General features: G+C 39.9%; 1 protein-coding gene across 1 annotated transcript; it reads left to right on the top strand.

Moving 5' to 3' along the window:
* The first annotated feature begins 294 nt into the window (after positions 1 to 294).
* On the top strand, positions 295 to 18782 carry CCNJL (cyclin J-like). Its single transcript, XM_010296350.1, has 6 exons — positions 295 to 356; positions 1012 to 1144; positions 6603 to 6813; positions 16024 to 16323; positions 17144 to 17303; positions 18335 to 18782. Exons 1-6 carry the CDS (start codon positions 295 to 297, stop codon positions 18780 to 18782), a joined length of 1314 nt encoding a protein of 437 aa, XP_010294652.1.
* Positions 18783 to 19542: the final 760 nt, after the last annotated feature.

Genomic DNA, 19542 nt, shown 5'->3' with positions numbered 1-19542 from the left:
TTCAAGCACAATACTGGTTCAGCTTTCCCGCAAATTTTGAATGCCTGGGACTGTTGTGAGGATGCTGAAGGGCAGGGTGGATTCAAGCACAAAAAGCTTTTACATACAGTTGAAATGCTGTCTTGGTCTGCCACAGGTTTTTTGTGTGACATCTCAGTAGTATGCCTAAACCTTAATTTTAAGCATCTACACTAAACTCAGATATCAAGGAATGGAGTCTGCGCTCATCTGTAGATATTTTGAAAGACAGAGGCGAGTGGTAGGGGAAATGTATGAAGAGCACAGAAGTCAGAGATGGCCTTTAATCTAGGTAAAGCAGGGGAAACTATTGAAGATGCCTACTGTTCTTTGAAAGAGTAAAGAAAAAATCCCGGTGTAAGCCACAGTCATTGAGTAGGTTGGAACTCGAGGTTCTGTTTTTGTGGCCAGAGTTCTGGTCCTTTGTGGAAGATGCATATGAATTTGCTACTGCTGTTGAGTGTGCAGGAACAGTGGTAATGGGAGAAAATCTTCTATGGTGTTTTTATGGTGTTTCATTCGCACCTCACAATGGAATGTATCCTAAATCAGTAAGGGTAGCTGCTGGCACCACTGATTTAGGCAGTGTAACAAGTGTGTCTTTAATCTGTTGCTCTGTCCACCTGATTGGTCGCTATTGAATGAGGGCAAAAATAAAGGATATATTGCCCATGTACCCTTCCTTATTAGAAAGTATCTGTATCTTAAATTTTTACTGGAAATAATGAGAGGAACTGTTGACATCATTTCTTGAAACGTGGTTCTGTCAGGTTTGTCTCTTACTCCTACATACTGAGTCCAGACGCTGTGCAAGACTGGCGCTTCTCCTAGGGCCTGATTAAGACTTGTCTAAAAGAGCTGAAGGTTGCTTAAATAATGGGAAACGCTGCAACTTGCAGGACTGAGAGATATGGTTATAGCAGGGCTGAAAAGATGAGTAACAGATGATGCAGTGAATCCTAGACTATCCCTTATTGCTGTGTCTTCTAACAGTTATAATCCTTGGTGTCTCTGTGTTATAACACAGTGTGGCTTGTGCTTGCACAGATTAAGCGAGTGCGACCATTTCGGAGACTTTCACCATGCGTTTCCGCTCTGCGAGGACACACATCCTGCTGGCCATACCGTAAGAGCACTGCCCTGTCACGTATCTTTGCCCCCACCTTTGAATTTGTGTGGCCAACTTGAAGATCAGTAAGTCAAATGCATCAGCTATACTCCACTATCAGATGGTTTGCAAAATACACTAGCAACCTTTGACTGATTAATTAAACTGCAGTCAGCTGCTTAAGCATGGGAACACTGAGCAGCAAGTTTTGTACAAGTCGTTTTGTTAGTGGATCTGTGCAGGGCCAGGAGGGTTGCTTCTGTGCGGGAGAGAATAGCGTCACTTTAGTAGCAGAATTAAATTGGTAGCATGCTACCTAGTCTACTGCAAAGCAGCATGCAGAGTGCTCTGAACTTTCAAGCTCCTATAAAAAAAAGTATAGTCTAAGTTTTTCTTGGCATAGATCTTCTTGCCTGCATAAATAGAGAAGTTAGCTTTTAGTGGTTTCTCATTTGTGGTGCAATAATTACATCTAGGAGATCAGTTTGGCACCTTTCTTCCACAGCTGGAAGACTGGTTAGAACACAAAACAGGAAGGAGTTTGTCTCTTTCAAAGAACAACTTAATAGCCTGCTAGATAAGCTTTCTCTTTAATCTACAAGTATTTCTTTTTCCTGTTTTAATGGCAACAAGTTTGCAATGTCTGTTATTTTTACAACAGGAATTCTTAAGAATCTGGTGGAGGTCATGTACATGCTATTTTTCTAGAACATGCAACATACAGAGTGCTAAATGATTACCTAAGTTACCATGTTTTTTACTAGTTTTCTAACTTAAACACTTAGTAGCCTTTTTCCTTTTATTTTTTTATTATTTTAAATTTGAATGCCACACAAGTGGTGTCTTGGGTTTATGTACTTTACTGCTGGATTAAGAAGAATCATGGAGATCTTGTTGAGGCTAGTTATATACCTTCACTGTCTAATTTTGTTCATCAGCTGGAAACCTTTTTCAGATTTTGGGTTAGGATCAGTGGTCAAGATCTGTGAGCTGTGGTAGAGGGGGCCATGCACTGGATTCTGTTTACATATCCAGAAACAGAAGTAGGTAATAACATTAATGGATAATAATGAGAGAAGTATGAAGTTTGTAACAGTAAGTGGTGCCTGCGTCTGTATAGGCAAGTATTTTAACAGATGAATGGGGCTTTACTGTTCCTGAGCAGCTCTGGTCTCAGTGTTTCATTTTGCTCCAGAAATGAGAAGGTAATTACCTGGCTCTCCACAGAGGATGCAGCGCTCTGGAGATGCCTGTGTGCAGCGGCTGAGGTGACTGGTGCTGAGAGAGGGAGGAGAGCAGTAAGGAACACCAGAGCTGTTGCACAGGGTCAAGAGATGTTGCGTGTTTGACCTGTGGGACAGAACAGATCCTGACTGAAGTCCAAGTGCTCTGACATGGTAGAAAACCAGATTCAGTTAACATCTCCCTGAATTTCAGAACCCGAGGCGTATTTGCTACAGCACTTCATTGTCCTTGTCAAAAGGCCTGTGAGTTGTTCCAAAATACCCTGATGAATTCCACTTTTGTTCCGAGAACTGATCATTATTAGTGTGACTTATTACCATAATGTCACATCACTTGCTAACTTCTACTGCTAGCTTTTTTTTTCTCCTGACTACTTGTCAGTTCATTAATGGCTTTATATCAGTGGGAGAACAGTTTTACTAAAAAGAAATTGGACAGAAAGAACGTGTATGTGGAACCTCTTGCCATGTTGCACACCAAACCATCTGATGCGGGACTGTGATGAAGATAAATGCTGGGCAGACTGGCCTGCAGCCTGCTGCTGCTTCGAGGGAGCTGGAGGAAGTGATCCTGTTAAGTTTTCTTCCTCTCCACTTCAATCGCTGTTTGGCTGGTTTGGTTCAAATGGACAGTGAAAGCCTAACCTTCTGTTGCTGCTCAGAAGCTTTAGTTTAAGTCTTGTTTGCCCAGTATGTTCTTTAGGGGTGGATTCTGAAGTGCATTTGCTCAGCCCAGTTACAAAACGCCCCCGAACCAGAGATGCAATCTTGGCTCCTGAGCTGTGGTGAGGAATGGTGCCAGCTGAAGTGGTCAGGTTACTGGAGCTGTGTCTCTGCAGTGAATGAATGGCTGGTGTCTGGAGCCTGGCTGTCTTTCAGGTGTGATTGCTGAGGAAGATTTGTCTTCTTTAACACCACTTAAAAATGTTTACGCCCATTCCCTTCTTTTAGAAGGTCAGGTCTTGAAGCTGGTAGGAGGTTACAGCTTAAAAACAGTCTTTGCCTTCAGGCCTGACTCAGTCCAAGCCTTACTTTTCAGGTCCTGAGATTAAGTGGTGATCCCTTTAAATGCTGTGCTGTGCCTTCTGGAGGCATTTTGTGGATAGACACTGATCAATATGTTGAGCAAAGCTTGTTAAGTAATTTCCCAGACACCTGTGAGCCTCTTATGTGCTGCCGCTTTTAGCATTTCAATGTGGCGATTGCTCGGTAGCCCAAAGCAAACTTGAAGCAGATACAAATGAACAGGTCAAAGATAAGCAGAAGCAGCATATGAAAGGGCAACTCCAGCAGACAGCAGGACTCCCAGTTTCTTCTCTGTTGCTTTACTAGAGATAGAGGAAAAAAATTAAGCAACGGAAATGATTGATTTTATTCTTGCTCCCCCAAAGTTAATTTTTTTCCATAGAGTTGTATTTGGTGATCCTGCATCAGTATTCCCGAAGTAGCAAGTTTCTAATTCAAAGGAGTAATTTTTTTTTCTTGATGACCTTATGCTAAAGAACCCTGTGGGGGGTTGATGGCAAGGGGTGCATGCCCGCAGCCGTGTTGGTAACTCTAAGTCTGCTGTTCAGCTCTTGCATTGTTAAACTATGTACCGCTCCCTTCCCATTAAAAGAAAATCTCATCATTTAAGACTGATCTGTCTGTGTAAAAGCAGTCCTACTGAACTACTTACTAGCTGCTTCATGCTATGCGGTGCAGGGCAAGGCTCTTGCCTATACTCAGATAATTACCCTAGATCAGTTAATACCTAGGAACTTGATCTTGCAAGAAGCCACAGCACATGGCTCTGTTCCTCCTGAGATTAATCCTGAAGCTGAACCTCGTCTGTGCTGTTAAATCTTGTTACAGGGAAGCCCATGTGGGTTTTTTAGTGCACAAAATTAAAGTGCCTTTCACTTGCACCCTTTACTAGTTAACCAATTTTCAAAAAATAATAATAAATAAATAAACCAGATGTCTTACAGGGAGTAAATGGCTGTGTTAAACCAGTAGCAGAATAATCCTATTGGCTTAAGTTCGGTGCTTTGACTGGTCTTTGAATTTTCTAGCGCAGCGGGCTGAGTAGGGGTAGTTCTGGCCTCTGAGCATCTGAGGTTCAGACCCAAGTCTCTGGGTTTCTGCTTTCATTCTGAGCCTCTAATGCTCACCCACTGAACTGTAACATTTAGACATGTCAGATTTTTTGAGTAAATGTGTAATTGGAGTTACTGTTTCTTTCTTGCATTTGTTATGGTCTAAAAAGCAAATTTCACATAAAATATATATGCTGACCTCAGAGTATATAGAGAGTGTAATTTTGCTGGGAGACATAGCTGTGCAAACAGGAAGGACATTTCAGAAAATAAAACCTGAAGCTCCTACCAGTCACCTAGAAGAACAAAATATTTCAGAGGTAGAATTGCCACCTGATCTTATGATAGCTTGGGCTTTGTATAGACATATAAAAAAAGGAATTATTTTAGCTGATGTAAGCACTGAGCTTGAAACCATTTCTGCCAGAACATTCATGTTACGGGTATACTAGGAACTCCTGCTCTGAAACTGTGTATGTCAGTTGGACTGATGGATTGAAATCTCTGTACATAAGGCAATCAAAAAAATCAAATTTATGGGGGTTTTCTGGGTATAAAACAATGGGAAGGGAACATGTTCCATTGTCTCCCTGCTTTGTAAATTGTTACTGGTGGGTGATTTCTTTATAATCCCGCAGTGCAGGCTATCCCAGGTTTCAAAGGGCTGTTTGCCTGTCCACAGCATGGATCTGTTCAGTCTGGAATGTGTTTTTTCACTGACTTCCTTTAAAAAGGCCTGGGAAGCAATCATCCGTAAGAGCGCTCGGCTTGCTGTCTTTGTAAGCTGCGTCTCGTTCTGGAGCCTCCCTGCTTTCCAGTTACGTGTGCCCCTCTGAGCCCGATTGTGCGGCCGGTTTTTCCTGCGAAGTTGAACCTCCTCGTGGAATGTCTCTTTCCAGGGGATGAAAGGAGCGTGGGCAGCCACCGCGCCAGCTGTGCAAGGTGGTGCTTCTTGCTTCTGTAAATGGGGTAGCCAGTGCAGATACTTCCTCTGGATGCTTTTTTTAAGTCCTGATTTATGTAGTAGAACTAACTGTTGTATGTACCGCTTTGTATTCCGCTATAAAACATGTCTATCTTGCAGCACTGTACTGCTTCTAATTTATTAAGTATATGTAATACAAAAATGACGTATAAGCAGAACCTGAATTACTGAGAGATACACTTTGCTGAAATGTTGTTTGTTTTTTAATCTATGCCTATCAAACGTGTTCAGCCCATTTTGATTTGAGTCTGGCCATGGTAACTGCATTAGTATACGACCATGTCTAAAACAACAAAGTGACAACTTTTAAGTGGCATTAGTTGGTGGGTATTCCCAGGGAACTTCATTCCTTCCCTTAACTTACTCTTTCCATAGGGACTACAAACTTGTGTGTAAAACCCTTGCAGGTGAAGATCTAGCATAGGTAGATCAAAAACTTCTATAATTCTGCCGTTTAAAATGAAAATTTCTATCTTACATGTGAAATACAGTCTGTCAGTTCAATAGTTAGCTTTTACAATGCTGACATCAGTCACTACAGAAAATACTGGAATTTGCTATAATTAGAAAAAGGTCATAGTTTAATCATTCTCCAATGTTGTTGGTTAATGTCTACTTTTGTTTCTTGCTGCAGCCATGCACCATGTGATTTTTTTTTTTTAATTTTTGTTTACTGTAAGATAGATGTTCTTTATTCTAAAGACATTTTTTTGGCACAGAATGTAGAAACTTTGGCAACTGAGGAACGGGGACTATGAGAGAAACGTATCTTGCCCTTCTTGCCTATGAAACTGTTAAAACCTTACTTAACAGTCTAATTTGGGTGAACAAAATCAAAAAGGAGTCCTTCAGCAGCAACTTTTGTGGCTGAGAAGTTTGGTGTTCTGTAGAAAGCAACAGCAAGTTATTCCTGGGTTAAACTGTAATTTACAGTGTTTGAGCATGTGTTTAATGCTTGTGAGGAAAGTGTGTGGATGACCAAAGTACTACAAGTTAAGTGACTGTCAAAACACGCAGTAATCCAGCCCTGATTTCTGTATCAATCATAGTGCTGTAGCTGCTAAGCATTTGCCATAGCAGGTGGTGGGTGGTGGTTTGGGATTCCAAACACCGAAACAGTGTTTGTTTCAGTACCTGTCTTTCTTCCCTTTTCTTTTTTTTCCCCTCAGGAACTTAAGTTGCCTACGTATAAGGCTCATTCACCACAGATTGGGATGCGCCGATACTTCATTGATCTCTTGACTGTCCTCAGCAACCATTTCAATCTCTGCCCTACGGCCCGGCATCTCGCTGTCTATTTATTGGACCTCTTTATGGATCACTACGATATCACTGTCAAGCAACTGCACATCGTTTCATTTGCCTGTCTTCTCCTAGCAAGTAAGTTGGCTGCTGTCTATCAAGGCTTTTTTTTTTCTGAGCAGATGGTGGTTTTCCTTATATATGATGTGCTGTTTTCTCTGTGTTAACAGCTTCCAGCTACTTAGGGTAAGGCTTAATGAAGTCCATGTCAAGGCATAAAGCAGTCTGCTAATAAACTCTGCTCAGCTGCATAGCTTGCACTTCACATCTATATCCTGGTGTCAATGTGCAGAGGAAGTTTTGGCAGCTGAAGCTGGCTCAGTGGAAGGGGATGATGAAGATCAGGGGGTGATGGGGTGGGAAGAAGTGGCAAGACTGGGAGAGGTTGGTTCCAAGGAAGAGTTGGTAGTAGGGAATGACATCTGTATAACGTGCAGCCTCTCCTGGAGATATCTCCTTGGACAATCTATGCCTCTGTTGTAATCACTGGGCGTAATCAGTTCCTTGCAAATCAGAGGCTTCTTATACAGGGGCCAAAGGAAAATTTGCTTCTTGAGGCACTGAGTGGATGTGGTGATGACGCTGGAATGCCTATTACTTGTTCTGGGCTCCTATCAAATTGCTAGGCATTGCTGTGTAATACTGTATTTTTGGTATTGGCATCCATTTAGTAAATTATCTTGAACATTTGTCATTAGGGCTTTCTTGAAATCTTCTCTGTAGCCAGGGCTGTGCAAGTGGAGGAAAGCAACACTGGTGCCTCAAGGAATTGCAGTCTACCCTTACAGACTTATGAACTCAGTTTCTAGGTTACAGAGAAATTATCCTGCCATATGGGAGCCATGTGGAGCAACGCACTAATGTGGACAACAAAAGTTATGCAAACTCTGCTTGCACTTTTCAGCTATTAATGCTAGTCATACTGGTTAAGGTAAAAAACACTGTGGAGAGCCAGAAGTTATTGAGGAAAGAGGGTGATGCTATATGTTTAGCAATATGGGATTGCTACTGCTTTTCCTTATTGGTTGTATTCTGAAGAGATTAATCTGCAGAGATAATGGTAAAATAATAAAAAAATCCCATATACTTAGTGTATGTAAACATTATTGTCTATCTGACTGCAGAGAAGATGGTGAATCTTGTGGAGCAGTTACTGGTTCATGTTGCAAAGGCGGCCAATATTAAAATCAGAGCAAAGAATGTAGATGGTTGCCGTAGGTGCAGTCATAAAACAGCCTAAGGGACTCTCAGATATTTCAATTCTGCTGACCTGAGCCTTTAGTGAGCTCCTTCAGACCGGTAGATTGGCAGAAAACCATCCCAGCTGAGGAAGTATTTCTACATTTACCAGAGAGGTATTTTTCTGAGGGGTCAGACAAGCTTCAGGCTGGCGCAGTGGAGGGGAGAGGGGCTAGGGCTGATTTGTAAATTGTTATGAAACTGTACCCTTAATTTCAAACACATCAGACTGAACGAAATCACAAGTTCAGGTAGCTTGGAGACTGATACCTGCTCAGAGGTGTACTCCTTCAGCTTTCAGACAGTATCTTTCTTTTTTTGGGTAATCTCGTAAGTACAAGAAACCTTGCAGTGTTGCGAGTTTTTGTGTTTTTCTTTTATTTTCCCAAGTGCATGGATGAATGTTACCTTCAGGAAAAGTGTAGTATTTTCTTCAGATAAATCTGACACTTTCAAGTATACATCTCCTCCATTTTTCCCCAGCATAAAACTGATGCTTCAACACTTCTTCTAATAACTTTTCCTCTGGATTTAGAGGGACAATTTATAGCTATAGTTCACATTTTCAGTGCTACGCAGATAGGATGAAAATGGTACCCTCAAACTTCGTATGAATTGTCAGAATTGGTATACTGGTAAGATCTTGGGCAGAGGTTCGCTATATGAGATTGGGAGAACTGGAATGCTGATTTCTGTAGCTTCTAGGTTTTAAAAAGAACCAAAAAAGCTTTCAAGATTTTTCCTTATGTAAATGACTGAAGTAAAATGCAACTTTAGGCCACGTCTATGCAACTGTGAAGCAAAAGGAATTTCACAAACTGCTGTGTGATAACACTAGACGGAAATGTTTTGCAACTTTTGCCTGTTTTAAGCAAATTGCCTTTTTTTTTTGTTTAAAGAGCAAGCCTAAGTCTAGTGAGCTAATGAGTATGAGAATATTTCTAAAATTAAGATTAGAGCAATGCAGTAGCATGTATACATCCTGATCTGGAATTAAATCATTCCTTACAGGAAGGGGAAAAGGTCTATTACTGTAAAGGCAGCTTTCCTGCTGCTTAGCTTAGAAGTTGTTGCTTCTGTTTCAAGAGTTGTGTAGAACCAAAATATTGAAAGTTGAACCAAAGTAGCTTTGCACAAAATTAACACCTAATTAACTTGTATAGATAAGGTTTAAAAAGCTAGGGCTCAGTTTGGGGACTTGGGAGCGTAGTAAGCTCTGGTGTTTACTATCTGGGCCATCTTAATGTGCAATAAGGTTACTCTTTTTTGGTATGTGTAGTTCAAAGTGATGCAAGTCAAGTCAGGAAAAGCCACTTTACAGTAGGTGGGAATTCTCATGTTTAGTTTGTTACTTTAAAAATTATATGAAATGGAAGAATACTTGTACTATGATTTTTTTCATGTTTTGTAGTAAAAGATTCTGAGCAAGTAAGAAGTATTGGCCTCAAGTCACCTTGAAAATTCTCATTGTGGCAAAGAATAATAAAATTAGTCCCTTGCCTGTTACTGCAAATGCAGTAATTAGAACTTCCCGCAAAACATTACTGTAGGAAGTTGCATAGTTTTTCAGCAGAGAATTGCAGCAAAAGTGCTCTTCAGGCTGTGTTGCAAGACACTTGTACTTCTAAAAAATAATATGCCTTTACTGTAGAGAGCAAGAAACTAATCTTTTTTTAAGTAGTTGTGGTGTTTACATCATATCAAGATGAATGTTTAATGCAGACTATCTTTCAGTAATTGTTATAAATACATTGGGACAAACTCTGTGTTTTCTTCCTGATTGCTTCCTTAGAAAAGAGCAAGAGATGAGGGTAGTGTGGAGACCACAAGCAAGATGAGGTGTAGTTAGAGGCAAGATTACTTATTCCCACTAATTACTGTAAGGCGGGGGAACAATAGAGAACATTTTAGAGACACAACTCTTGAAATGGAAGCAACAAACTTCTAAGCTAAATGCAAGTTGACAATTCTTAAGCTCAGAGAAGTTGTTGAAACTTAGCTTTGAAGTTTGTTGCTTCTATCTCAGATCTAAAGTATCTCCAAAACTTGTTTCTTTTTTTTCCTTTACCTACAAATCTTGCTGTCACCTATTTTCAATAGCATACAACAGCACTGCTGTCATGATGGAGAACATCGCATTCGGCTAGATGTCCTTTAGTTAGCTGAAGCTAATTTCTCTTGCTATAATCTAGAAATGCGTTTTGACTGGCTCATCAGTATCCCCAGACAGGGAAACTGGATAATGATAGTGCTTCCCACTTTGGTAATAATTGTGAGAGAGATGAGGGAGTGAGAAGATAATACTGTTCCAAACAAATGGCACTAGCAGCCAAATAATGTTCAACCTGAACTTGCTGCAGTTGAGAGGAATGTGGACGTGTGTCCCTCGATTCATCCAGTCGTTCATTAGCCGGAAGATGTATGTTTCTCTTGCAGTGTATGCACAGCGTGACAATTGGAGAAGGCCTCTGGAAATTCCTATCAGATAGTTTAGCTCGTCAGAACAGCTACAAAAGCTTTGAAGTTTGCTAATGTCATCAATGGTTATTATTTCCTCTGAATCAGTTCTGAAAAAGAATGGTAAAAATTGTTCACAGCAATCTAGAGGTGAACTGAAAGCTATTGGGGTAGAGAAGGAAAAGTTGCTGGAAAAATTGATGTCACAGTTACTTTATGAATGTATTTAGAATAGTCTGTCTCACTTGCATTAAGGGAAATTTTATGATCTAAATCAGAATCATAAACTAAACATACTTTTGTAATATGGAACGACCTGGTCTATGTAGATGTTTTGGCTAGGTATATGATTAGAAGACACAGGACCTCCTTTTGAGGTCCAGCTGTGGTAATACCAGAAGCTGTAGTTTCCTGCTGCTGCAAGATCATTAGTGAAGTCCAGTGGTTTTAATTGCTCAAGACAATCCATCTGTCCCTTGCTTGAAGCAGACTAGTGATTGCTAAGGTTGACTGCTGTTAGGTCAGGGAGATGCTGGCTTCTGGTGAGAAGTAATGCTGGGCAGCTGGGACTGGTGGTCTTCAGGCAAACCAGCTGTATCTAGAGCAGGATAATTACCAGTATACCTGCTCAGAAGCCTGTTTCTGTACCAGGCTATGGATGGATGCTCCCTTTGCAAACAGATAAGCAACTGAAAATGTTACTAGCTTCCTTTTCCCCCAAAGCACCCCAGTACTTTGAACAAGCTCTGATCTTCTCGAGACACAACCTGCTGGCTGGTGGTTTCAGTAAGTGGATTGATCTAGTGTAACTAACATTTTGCCTGAAGGGAATTGAGGAACTTTCAGTTTTGCTCACCCAGCAGCTGAGAAGGCAGCCCCTTATAGAGGAGCACTGTTGAGCAGAAGCAAGTTGTAATGTTCTAAACTACGTCTTCATTGGGCAATTTTTTACAGAAAATGATTGTGGTATTTTAAGGTGCTCTAGGCCTAAATGCTCTGTTGGAAAAAGGGATTGTGTAAAACTATCCCATCTGCTTCAGTGCTACTTGGCTCAATTTGCCGGCTGAGGGCTGTGCGAACCAGCTGCCCTGAAGTAGATGTGATGCACTGACACAATCTATTTAAATGGTCCAGCTGCAGAAGCAATAAACTCTGGGGAGAGAGCAAGCACCGGGGCAGTAAGTCTTAAACCGCTGCAACTGTTTCTTCTGCGAGTTTTGTTAATTGTGGTATACGAGGGCTGTACTGTTGTTGTATGTGTATGTCAGTATAGTTAAAGCAGTGCAGCTTTTGCCTGTTGCTGTAAAACCCTAGCTGGGTCTTAAAAGCTGCTCCTTTCTTCCCTGAAGAGCTAACCCTTTTCAGTAGCAGGTGCTTCAGTACCTGATAAAAGCAACATCCCTCTCAGCCTTTCAGAGGCATTGAATGTTCCAGCAATTCTAGTTCTTATGGCCCCTCTTCCTCAAGAGGGTTCTGCTGCTATGGAGACATGATAACAGTTTTTAAATTTTAGTATTGTTTTAAGCAGAAGTAGCTTACTGTTCAGCACATCCAGTGCTGCGTTGCTTCACAGAGTACTTAGGCTCTTCTTGTGGTTTTCCTGGCTTTATTTTGCCCAGCTCCATAATCTGCCAGTGAATTCTCAACAGCTGAGTTAACTCAGGACAATAAAAGAAATTAGAGCAAGAAAAGATGTCTGTGCTAAATGGTCTGAGTTTAGGGCATGGGTAATCCTTTGTCACCTAATTCCTCATTGACTAAGTGGAGCTGTAGTCAGACAACAGGCAGCTTTTCTATTGGAGTGTGCTTTGTGATCTGTTCTCCATTTATTGTCCCACTTCCACAAGCAGGTAACTGTTCTGACAAAGACAGCTAAGCTACTTTTTTCAGTAAAAGATAATAGTGGGTGTCGGTCCAGGATATAGATTAGTGCAAAACTTAGTTTGTAGTCTTATTTTTTTTTCTCTGTTGCTGTAACATGTACAGAATATTTTCTTTAGTAATTAAACTTTACTATAGTAAGGCATTAAAAACTCAGGTGCCTTGAGCTAAGTGGTTTGCACGTGTGCTAGCTATTGTACAGACATGGAAAATGCTTTACTGCTCGCTTTGTAAGACACTGCAGAAAAAGGAATTAAGCAGGCTCTCTCTAAAATAGCCTGTCTCGCTCTTGCCTTGCTTAGAGGACAGTGAGAAGCTGCATTTGTATCTGGGGGTGGCATGGGAGAGAATCTCAGAAGGCTGTTTTATTACCTTCTGGAACAATGTAGGAATAAAGAAAAGTGGTCCTTCAGCTGTATAAGCAGCTGTAGGTCTTGTTTTTATGCTGGGCTAGATGGGCTTGACTGGTTTATCCTTTGTTTGGATTGATTTTAATTTTTGATGGGATAAAAAGTACTTACACTTTAATGACTCTTTAAATTGGCAGTCCTTTTTGTTCCTCTGTCTTCTCAAGGATTCTGAAAATGTAATAAAGCAAATTGCCTGCATGTCCTGCTTTTGTTTTGCTACCCATGCAAAACCCCAGGAAGATCATCTACCTAACTGCCAGTAATCAGTCTGAACTGCATGCTGTGTAGCTAGGTGTATATAGTGACTCTTGCCTCCTACAGCGGTTGAATCAGTTCTTGAGAGTACATTTGATTGTAGTGATGTCCAATGCCGCCCCCATCTGTTTAGATTTTACACAAAAGTTGGTCACAAATGTAGACCTACATTACATGTCATTTTATTCTTCCTAGTGACCTCAGTAGGCTTTCTTGTATAAAAATCTGCAGCATCATATACTTCTTAAATTAAGCATTGCTTTAAAGACTTATGATTCCGTTACCTTGAAACAAAACTATTTGAGGGCAGTAATGACAACTGTTTTGTCACTGGAGCTCAGAACACAACAGCAAACTTTTAATCTGAGGTGGCATTTCAAAAGCATGCAAATGACTTGTACACAATTCTCATGAACTTCAAACTGCAGACTCCAGGTGATAATGTAGCTAATGCAGCTTTGTTTTTCCTCCCAAAGTGTGATGTTGATTAAACCAGTCAGTGTTGTTTGTTTGGTCAATACTAGACTTGCAACTGTCTTGTCTGATCAGGCCTTTAATTCTTGCAGCAATTGTGTTGGAGGTTCTGGTTCTCTCAGTTTAAAGATACTGTGCGTAGAATCTCAGCTTCTGGTGTAACTGAAGGAACAAAAATAGGAATAGTATATTCCAATATCTTTAAATTATGGAACTGGAAAAGGACACACTGCATTTTAAAAACATCTTAAACTTGTTCTCTCTTGCTTCTGATCTCTTTGGTCTGATGGAATGAACTAACTTCTGCTGTCTTCTCCAGACTTCAATTTAAAAATAGGTGGTAAGTCCTTGGTAAACTTGGAAGCAAAGTGTTTAGGTCAAGGTGGAACTGGGAAAGAAAATATGATCAAGTTGCTTGTATGTTGCTTTGGAAAGTAGCTCATATTCAAATTTTACAGTTTATTTGAAGGAAAACTTCCAAATTATTTATCTTCCCCATTCCCAACTTGGTTTTGGAGCCCTTCAACTTACCTAGCTACAGTTATACCCAGTGCCTCCAACCTGCTACAGCGACTGCTGCTATCTAACATTAAAGCTAGGAACCAGTGTGTTGAAAAGCAGAAGGGGGAAAATAACAAATAAATCATTAAATTTAGCTGTTGTCAACTATTTTTAACTTTAAAAGAAAAATTATCTTGATCAACTCAAATAGCTTTGCCCTATGTTGATATGATTCCTTCCTAACACTACTGTGCTGGTAGTCTGCTATTGAGGCTACAGTCTGACCTTTTGAAATTTCCAAGGTTGAGTGGGAAGAAAGAAGGAACTAGAACTTACAGCAACCAGAATGACAGATCTCATCCTCAGTTTCCTGGGCATGTAGTAGTTTCTCCTGCTAGCATACTCCTTACATTTCTGTATCAGGCTGTGACATCACCTTGTGGGGGGAAAAAAAAAAAGGGTTAACTTTTTCTCTCAAATTTTGTTTTTCTTAAACAGTTCTGAATTCAGGTGACAAGGAGGCTTATGAATGTGTATACAGACTCCTGAATTTTAAGGTCTTTTTCACGGATGGTGTGCCCACAATTATTTCCTGTTCTACTTCACGTGATGGATTAATTTTGTTTTTCATTATTATTGTTATGCTCTTTTATGGGGGCGTTGCTGCTATATTACACTTTTAATGCATTCCATATCTATGATACCTGCACAGGCTCAAAGACAGAAAATCAATTTTTAAATGTCTTTAAAAGACACTTAAGCTGCTAATAGTACAGAAAACTGTCAAGTTTTTAATATACTGGAGATTCTTTGGATGGAATTGCTATTGTAAATGGATAGCAAGATCTTACTTCCTTTTAAAATAATTTTTTAGTGCAATACTAGTTTTAATTGTTTTTAGATTTGATGAGACTACTCTGAAGCTAATAATCTTGTTAATTGTTCCTTGTTGGTAAAGGACTCTTACAGAGGCAATGGGAGGACAACTGAAGCAAGAATCAATTGTGGAATATATGCCCTCAAGAACAAAGAGGAAAAATAACTACAGAGTACATTTAAGTAGCTATAGATTTGGATTTTGCAGTGGGGATATTCTTTAAGCTGCACTGGAAACTTATTTCTGGAGATTGTTTGTTGCTAGCTCTTGAACAAGGAGTTGTGGGTAGATTGGTCATTTTTGGCTTGGTAAATCAACAGTGTGAATTTAAGAAGCCTTAATTGCTTTCTTAAGTTTGCAGCAAAGTAATGCTGTTGCTTTATTACTGATAGATCTAATCCTGGGAATCAAATCTGATACTGGATGCTTTTTATGAAGAAGGGTGAATAAAGCGAGATCCTGGTTTTCTGTGTGAAATGACAGCACTTTGTAGCTACTGGTGAAAATTGAGTCATTCTAGAGACTACTGCTATTTCAGTAGGCTGGTAGATACAATTCAGGAAAAGGTGCAGCTTTGCTCAGCTATCTTGACTCTGAAAATGTATGTTCTTTCCTAGCCCCATAGGAATTATTTATGTTAATCACTTGGTTGCAGTGTACTTCTAGCCTTTCAGTGACCTTAGCTAATGAGGCCCTCCAAGACAGGAAGGAACAAAGAGGAATTCTGAAGCAGCAAGGGCAAAGGTGGTGTTGCCCGAGGGTTTTTAATGTTGTCGTCTTTGTAGCATGTGCATTTAGCTTCCATACCCAAAGGAGCTTTTTTTCCTCAATATTAGATATTCCTTTGCCCTATTTTCCCCGTACTGCTTGCTTTCTTCGCACTTGACTGAATGCCCTTCAGCAAACCACTTCCAGTTATAATCAGAAAAACTGTCTGTAATCCTAATGAGTTTATAGTCTTGGTGTTGGCATCAATACTATACAAACAATTAAAAACAGACCAACAAAACCATAAAAAGGGTATAGGAATATGTTGACCAGTATGACTTCTTTCCTACTTGTATCACTGTACTTTCCTCTCCTGTAAAAAAAACCCACCTTTTATCATTAGACTTTCTGGTTCTGGGAGTGTTCTTTGGCTTTTGGACAGTCAATCATAAAGATGTCTTATCTGAAAACCATCTCTTCTGGCAGGTAAATTTGAAGAAAAAGAAGATAAAGTTCCAAAGTTGGAGCACTTAAATAACCTGGCATACATGTGCAATGTGAACGTGGTATTGAACAAGAAAGATTTGCTTAGAATGGAAATGCTGCTTTTGGAAAACTTCAACTGGAACCTCTGTCTACCAACACCAGCACACTACATTGACTACTACCTCTATGTGTCCATTGGCGAGAATGACCTTCACAATGGCTGGCCTGTCACCTCACTGACCAAAATCAAAAATTTTCTCGAGAAATATGCGTATTATTTCCTTGATTTCTCAGTGCAAGGTAAGAGGCTTAGTTTTATGCTAGAATATTCTTCCATTTGGCAAAAGGCAAAAATCTGAAAGAGATAAGGGCTTTAAAACTTGTCATAATATGGATTGCACTAAATTATCTGAGCAGAATAGTTTCCCTTTGCAGTTACTTCAGGTGGCAAATGGTACAGTGTCCCTTCCTTGCACCTAAGCCTTTTGTCTCTTTTCAGAAATCTCTAGATGAGATAAATTATTTTTCTTCAGCTTAGAACACTAATTGGTGAGACTGTCAGAAGTGGGGTCTCATTTTTGACCTGCCACGGAGTATGAACTACTGTCAGTTGCAGACATGATATTATGCAGTTGAATGTATGAATCTATTTTAATGATATTTTTTAGAGGGTCCTGTGCTGCAAGACATGACATAACATTTAGAATGATGGGGCTTTTAATGATTTGGTTTGCAGCATTGCTTCCAGTATCTGCCCATGTGAGAGGCAGTGAACTGCAGCATCCTCATAAGCCAGGTACAACAATGTGTGTAATTGTTGATACGTAACTTTGGTTCAGTTGAGACCAGCCTACAAATTTCGCCGTAATCTATTTTGTGGCAGCTTCTGAAATGAAAGGAACTATAGTTGAGCCTTGATGGCAGTTATGAACAAGTATTAGAGATCTTCAGGAAAGCTTCATCCAGTTTTGAGAGACTATTTCTGGTCATGAGTTAATACTATGAGATGTGTGGAACAAAGTTTCGCATTTAATTTTGTCCTGTTCTGCCATGTATACACATAATAGGCTTACTGTAGTGATTAAGAATATAACTCTTGCTTTTGTTTATTCTTTTGTAGATCACACTTTCCTCCATTTTCGTCCATCTCTGATTGCTGCAGCTTGTGTGTGTGCCTCGCGTATCTGTATGCAGATTTCTCCTGCCTGGACAACACAGCTTGAATTGCTAACACGTTATTCCTGGGAACATCTTGCCCAATGCGTTGAAATGATGCTCATGTAAGATCAGAAAGAAAGAAACCTGTTTGTGCTCTTGGGAAGATGTTAATACTAATTTAAAAAAAAAAGTAACTTTAACTAGAATTAAGATAGTACAATATTACATTGGTAATCTCCATCTTCAGTTTGGGGAGAGGAATAAAAGGGAAAAAATCAGGTCACTTTACTAAATACTGTATTTTAACAATATTTGCAATGCAGAATGGAGTGCACAATTTAGTGTTCATTATGCTTTCTTGTACTGGTTGTCTGTGTGATTGGATGGAAGCTTTTACAGATGATTGATGAAAGCTTTGTCCCCTTGTTTTTTCATTGTAGCTGCCATATACTTGCTGCAGAGAGACACCAGTGTGTCTCTAACATTGAGAATACAGTAGGGAGACATTTCAGAACTATTATTTGTTTTTTTTCTCCAGTAAAGGACATGACTGCAATGCATCAATACTGGTCTGGTATGTGAGCACATACAGTCTTAATAGAAAATAAAAAAGTTTAATAGAATGATTTAGGTTGGGAGTGATAGTGGACCTTCTGAATTCCTACTTGAAGCAGGGCCAACTGAAGTTAAATCAGACTGTCAAATTTTGACTGTCTCCAAGGATGGAGACTTTCTAACGGCTCTGGGCAACTTGTTCTAGTGCTTCATCATTCTCATGATAATCAAAAGTGTGAAAATGTTTCTTCCTAATATCTAACAGGAATTTGCCTTGTTTCCTTATAGCTATGCGCTTTAATACTCTGCAACTACCTACACAGACTATTTCAAAATGTCTTTTGTGTTGTGGACTTAAGATTCCAAGATAATCAGTCCATCAGTAAAAACATACTTGCGATGAAAAATGATCCATAAACCTGTTGTTAGTGTGTGAAGATCACAGCAGGATAATTAGAAATGAATTGAGAATGCAGCTGAAGATTACCATATACAGCTAGGGCCAAAAAGCTGCTGATGTAGCTGGACTGGTGAAAACTTTGGGATATGCACAAGCTCTGTGAATTTCTCTTTGATAAATCTTACTTATTTGTTTCAGATATTATGAGAATGACATCAAAGAAGCCAGTAACATAAAAAAGCAAGTAACAATTCAACATCAAGAACAGGAAGCAGTGGAAAATCTGAGCCATCAAGCCACTTCTCAAGTTATCTTCCAGCAATCCAGTTATCACCCTTTAGCCCAGCATTCAGCAACGCTTTCCCAGTTCCAGTCGCCAGTGCAAGATTTGTGCTCTGCTTATCGTGACTCCTTACAGGCCCACAGGCCCAGTGGTCTGATTGTTGGGAGTGCTGACAGCCCACTGCAGTCTTGTGCAGCTCTTCAGGCCAGTCTTCAGCCAACTGCCCAGACTCTGCCCATCCAAACACCCCTTGCTGTGCAGGTGGCCTTAGGAACAGAGCCCAGACACTGCATTTCCATGGTTTATGGCAGTAGTTACTTCAGTGGTCATCAGTCATATGCAGCTGGGTGTTTGGATGGATAAATATTGACAGAAGAAAAAGGTGATATGAATAGAAGCTGAAGAAGAGACCCTGTATGTGATACAAGATGCGTATCTGAATGAAAACCACAAAGGAACAGAATCTTATGACTTCCTCATTCAGAGGATGTTGATCTGGATCCACTGATCACTGGAGTCTGGGTGCCTTTCTGCCAAGGGTTGTACCTTTGGCTCCTAAAAGAGAAATAGAAATTCATTAATATACCTCACTCAATGTTACTTTGAGAGGCATCTGCATAGAAACCCTGTGGATATTACTTCTTTCTAGTCTTCAGTTAGTGACTTGTCAGAGTTGGCTGAAAGCTTGTATTGAAGAGTTATTTCAGGCTGGAGTGTTTGTTGAATTTCTGGCCAAGTAGCAATGTACCTAGAGGATGTTGTTGGAAAACATGGAGTCCTTCTTTTCTTTCCCAGTGATGTGTGGCTTGAACTGTGGCAGCTTATACTGCTGGAAACTTCTACTAAAATATACTGAAATTGGTATCAGTTAAATGTGAACTTCATTTATGCAGAAATCTGTGTGTAGAACACTTTCCATTTTCTTTGAGCAGGAGTGAGTTCAGGTGCAAGACTTCAGAATAAAAGGAAAAAAAAGGGCTAGAAGACTATCAAATTATTTTTTGACTTAAAATTCTATTGGAATCTAAACGTGGTCGTGCTGAACAGGACATCACTGCCTTCAAGTATTTTAGAAACAAAAACAAAACCTTAAATCATCTCTTAGATGTTTAACATGCTGCTG

This window comes from Phaethon lepturus, unplaced genomic scaffold, assembly GCF_000687285.1.
Source record: "Phaethon lepturus isolate BGI_N335 unplaced genomic scaffold, ASM68728v1 scaffold28410, whole genome shotgun sequence".
NCBI lineage: Eukaryota > Metazoa > Chordata > Aves > Phaethontiformes > Phaethontidae > Phaethon > Phaethon lepturus.
This window is presented reverse-complemented; position numbering and strand designations above follow the sequence as displayed.

What these genes read in the sequence shown, in the direction of transcription:
- CCNJL (XM_010296350.1), top strand. Translation starts at nt 295, where the DNA reads ATGGCCTTTAATCTAGGTAAAGCAGGGGAAACTATTGAAGATGCCTAC. An exon ending in GCCTACTGTTCTTTGAAAGA is followed by an intron (nt 357 to 1,011) that starts GTAAAGAAAAAA and finishes GTCTTCTAACAG; the next exon opens with TTATAATCCTTGGTGTCTCT. An exon ending in CCTTGATTTCTCAGTGCAAG is followed by an intron (nt 16,324 to 17,143) that starts GTAAGAGGCTTA and finishes ATTCTTTTGTAG; the next exon opens with ATCACACTTTCCTCCATTTT.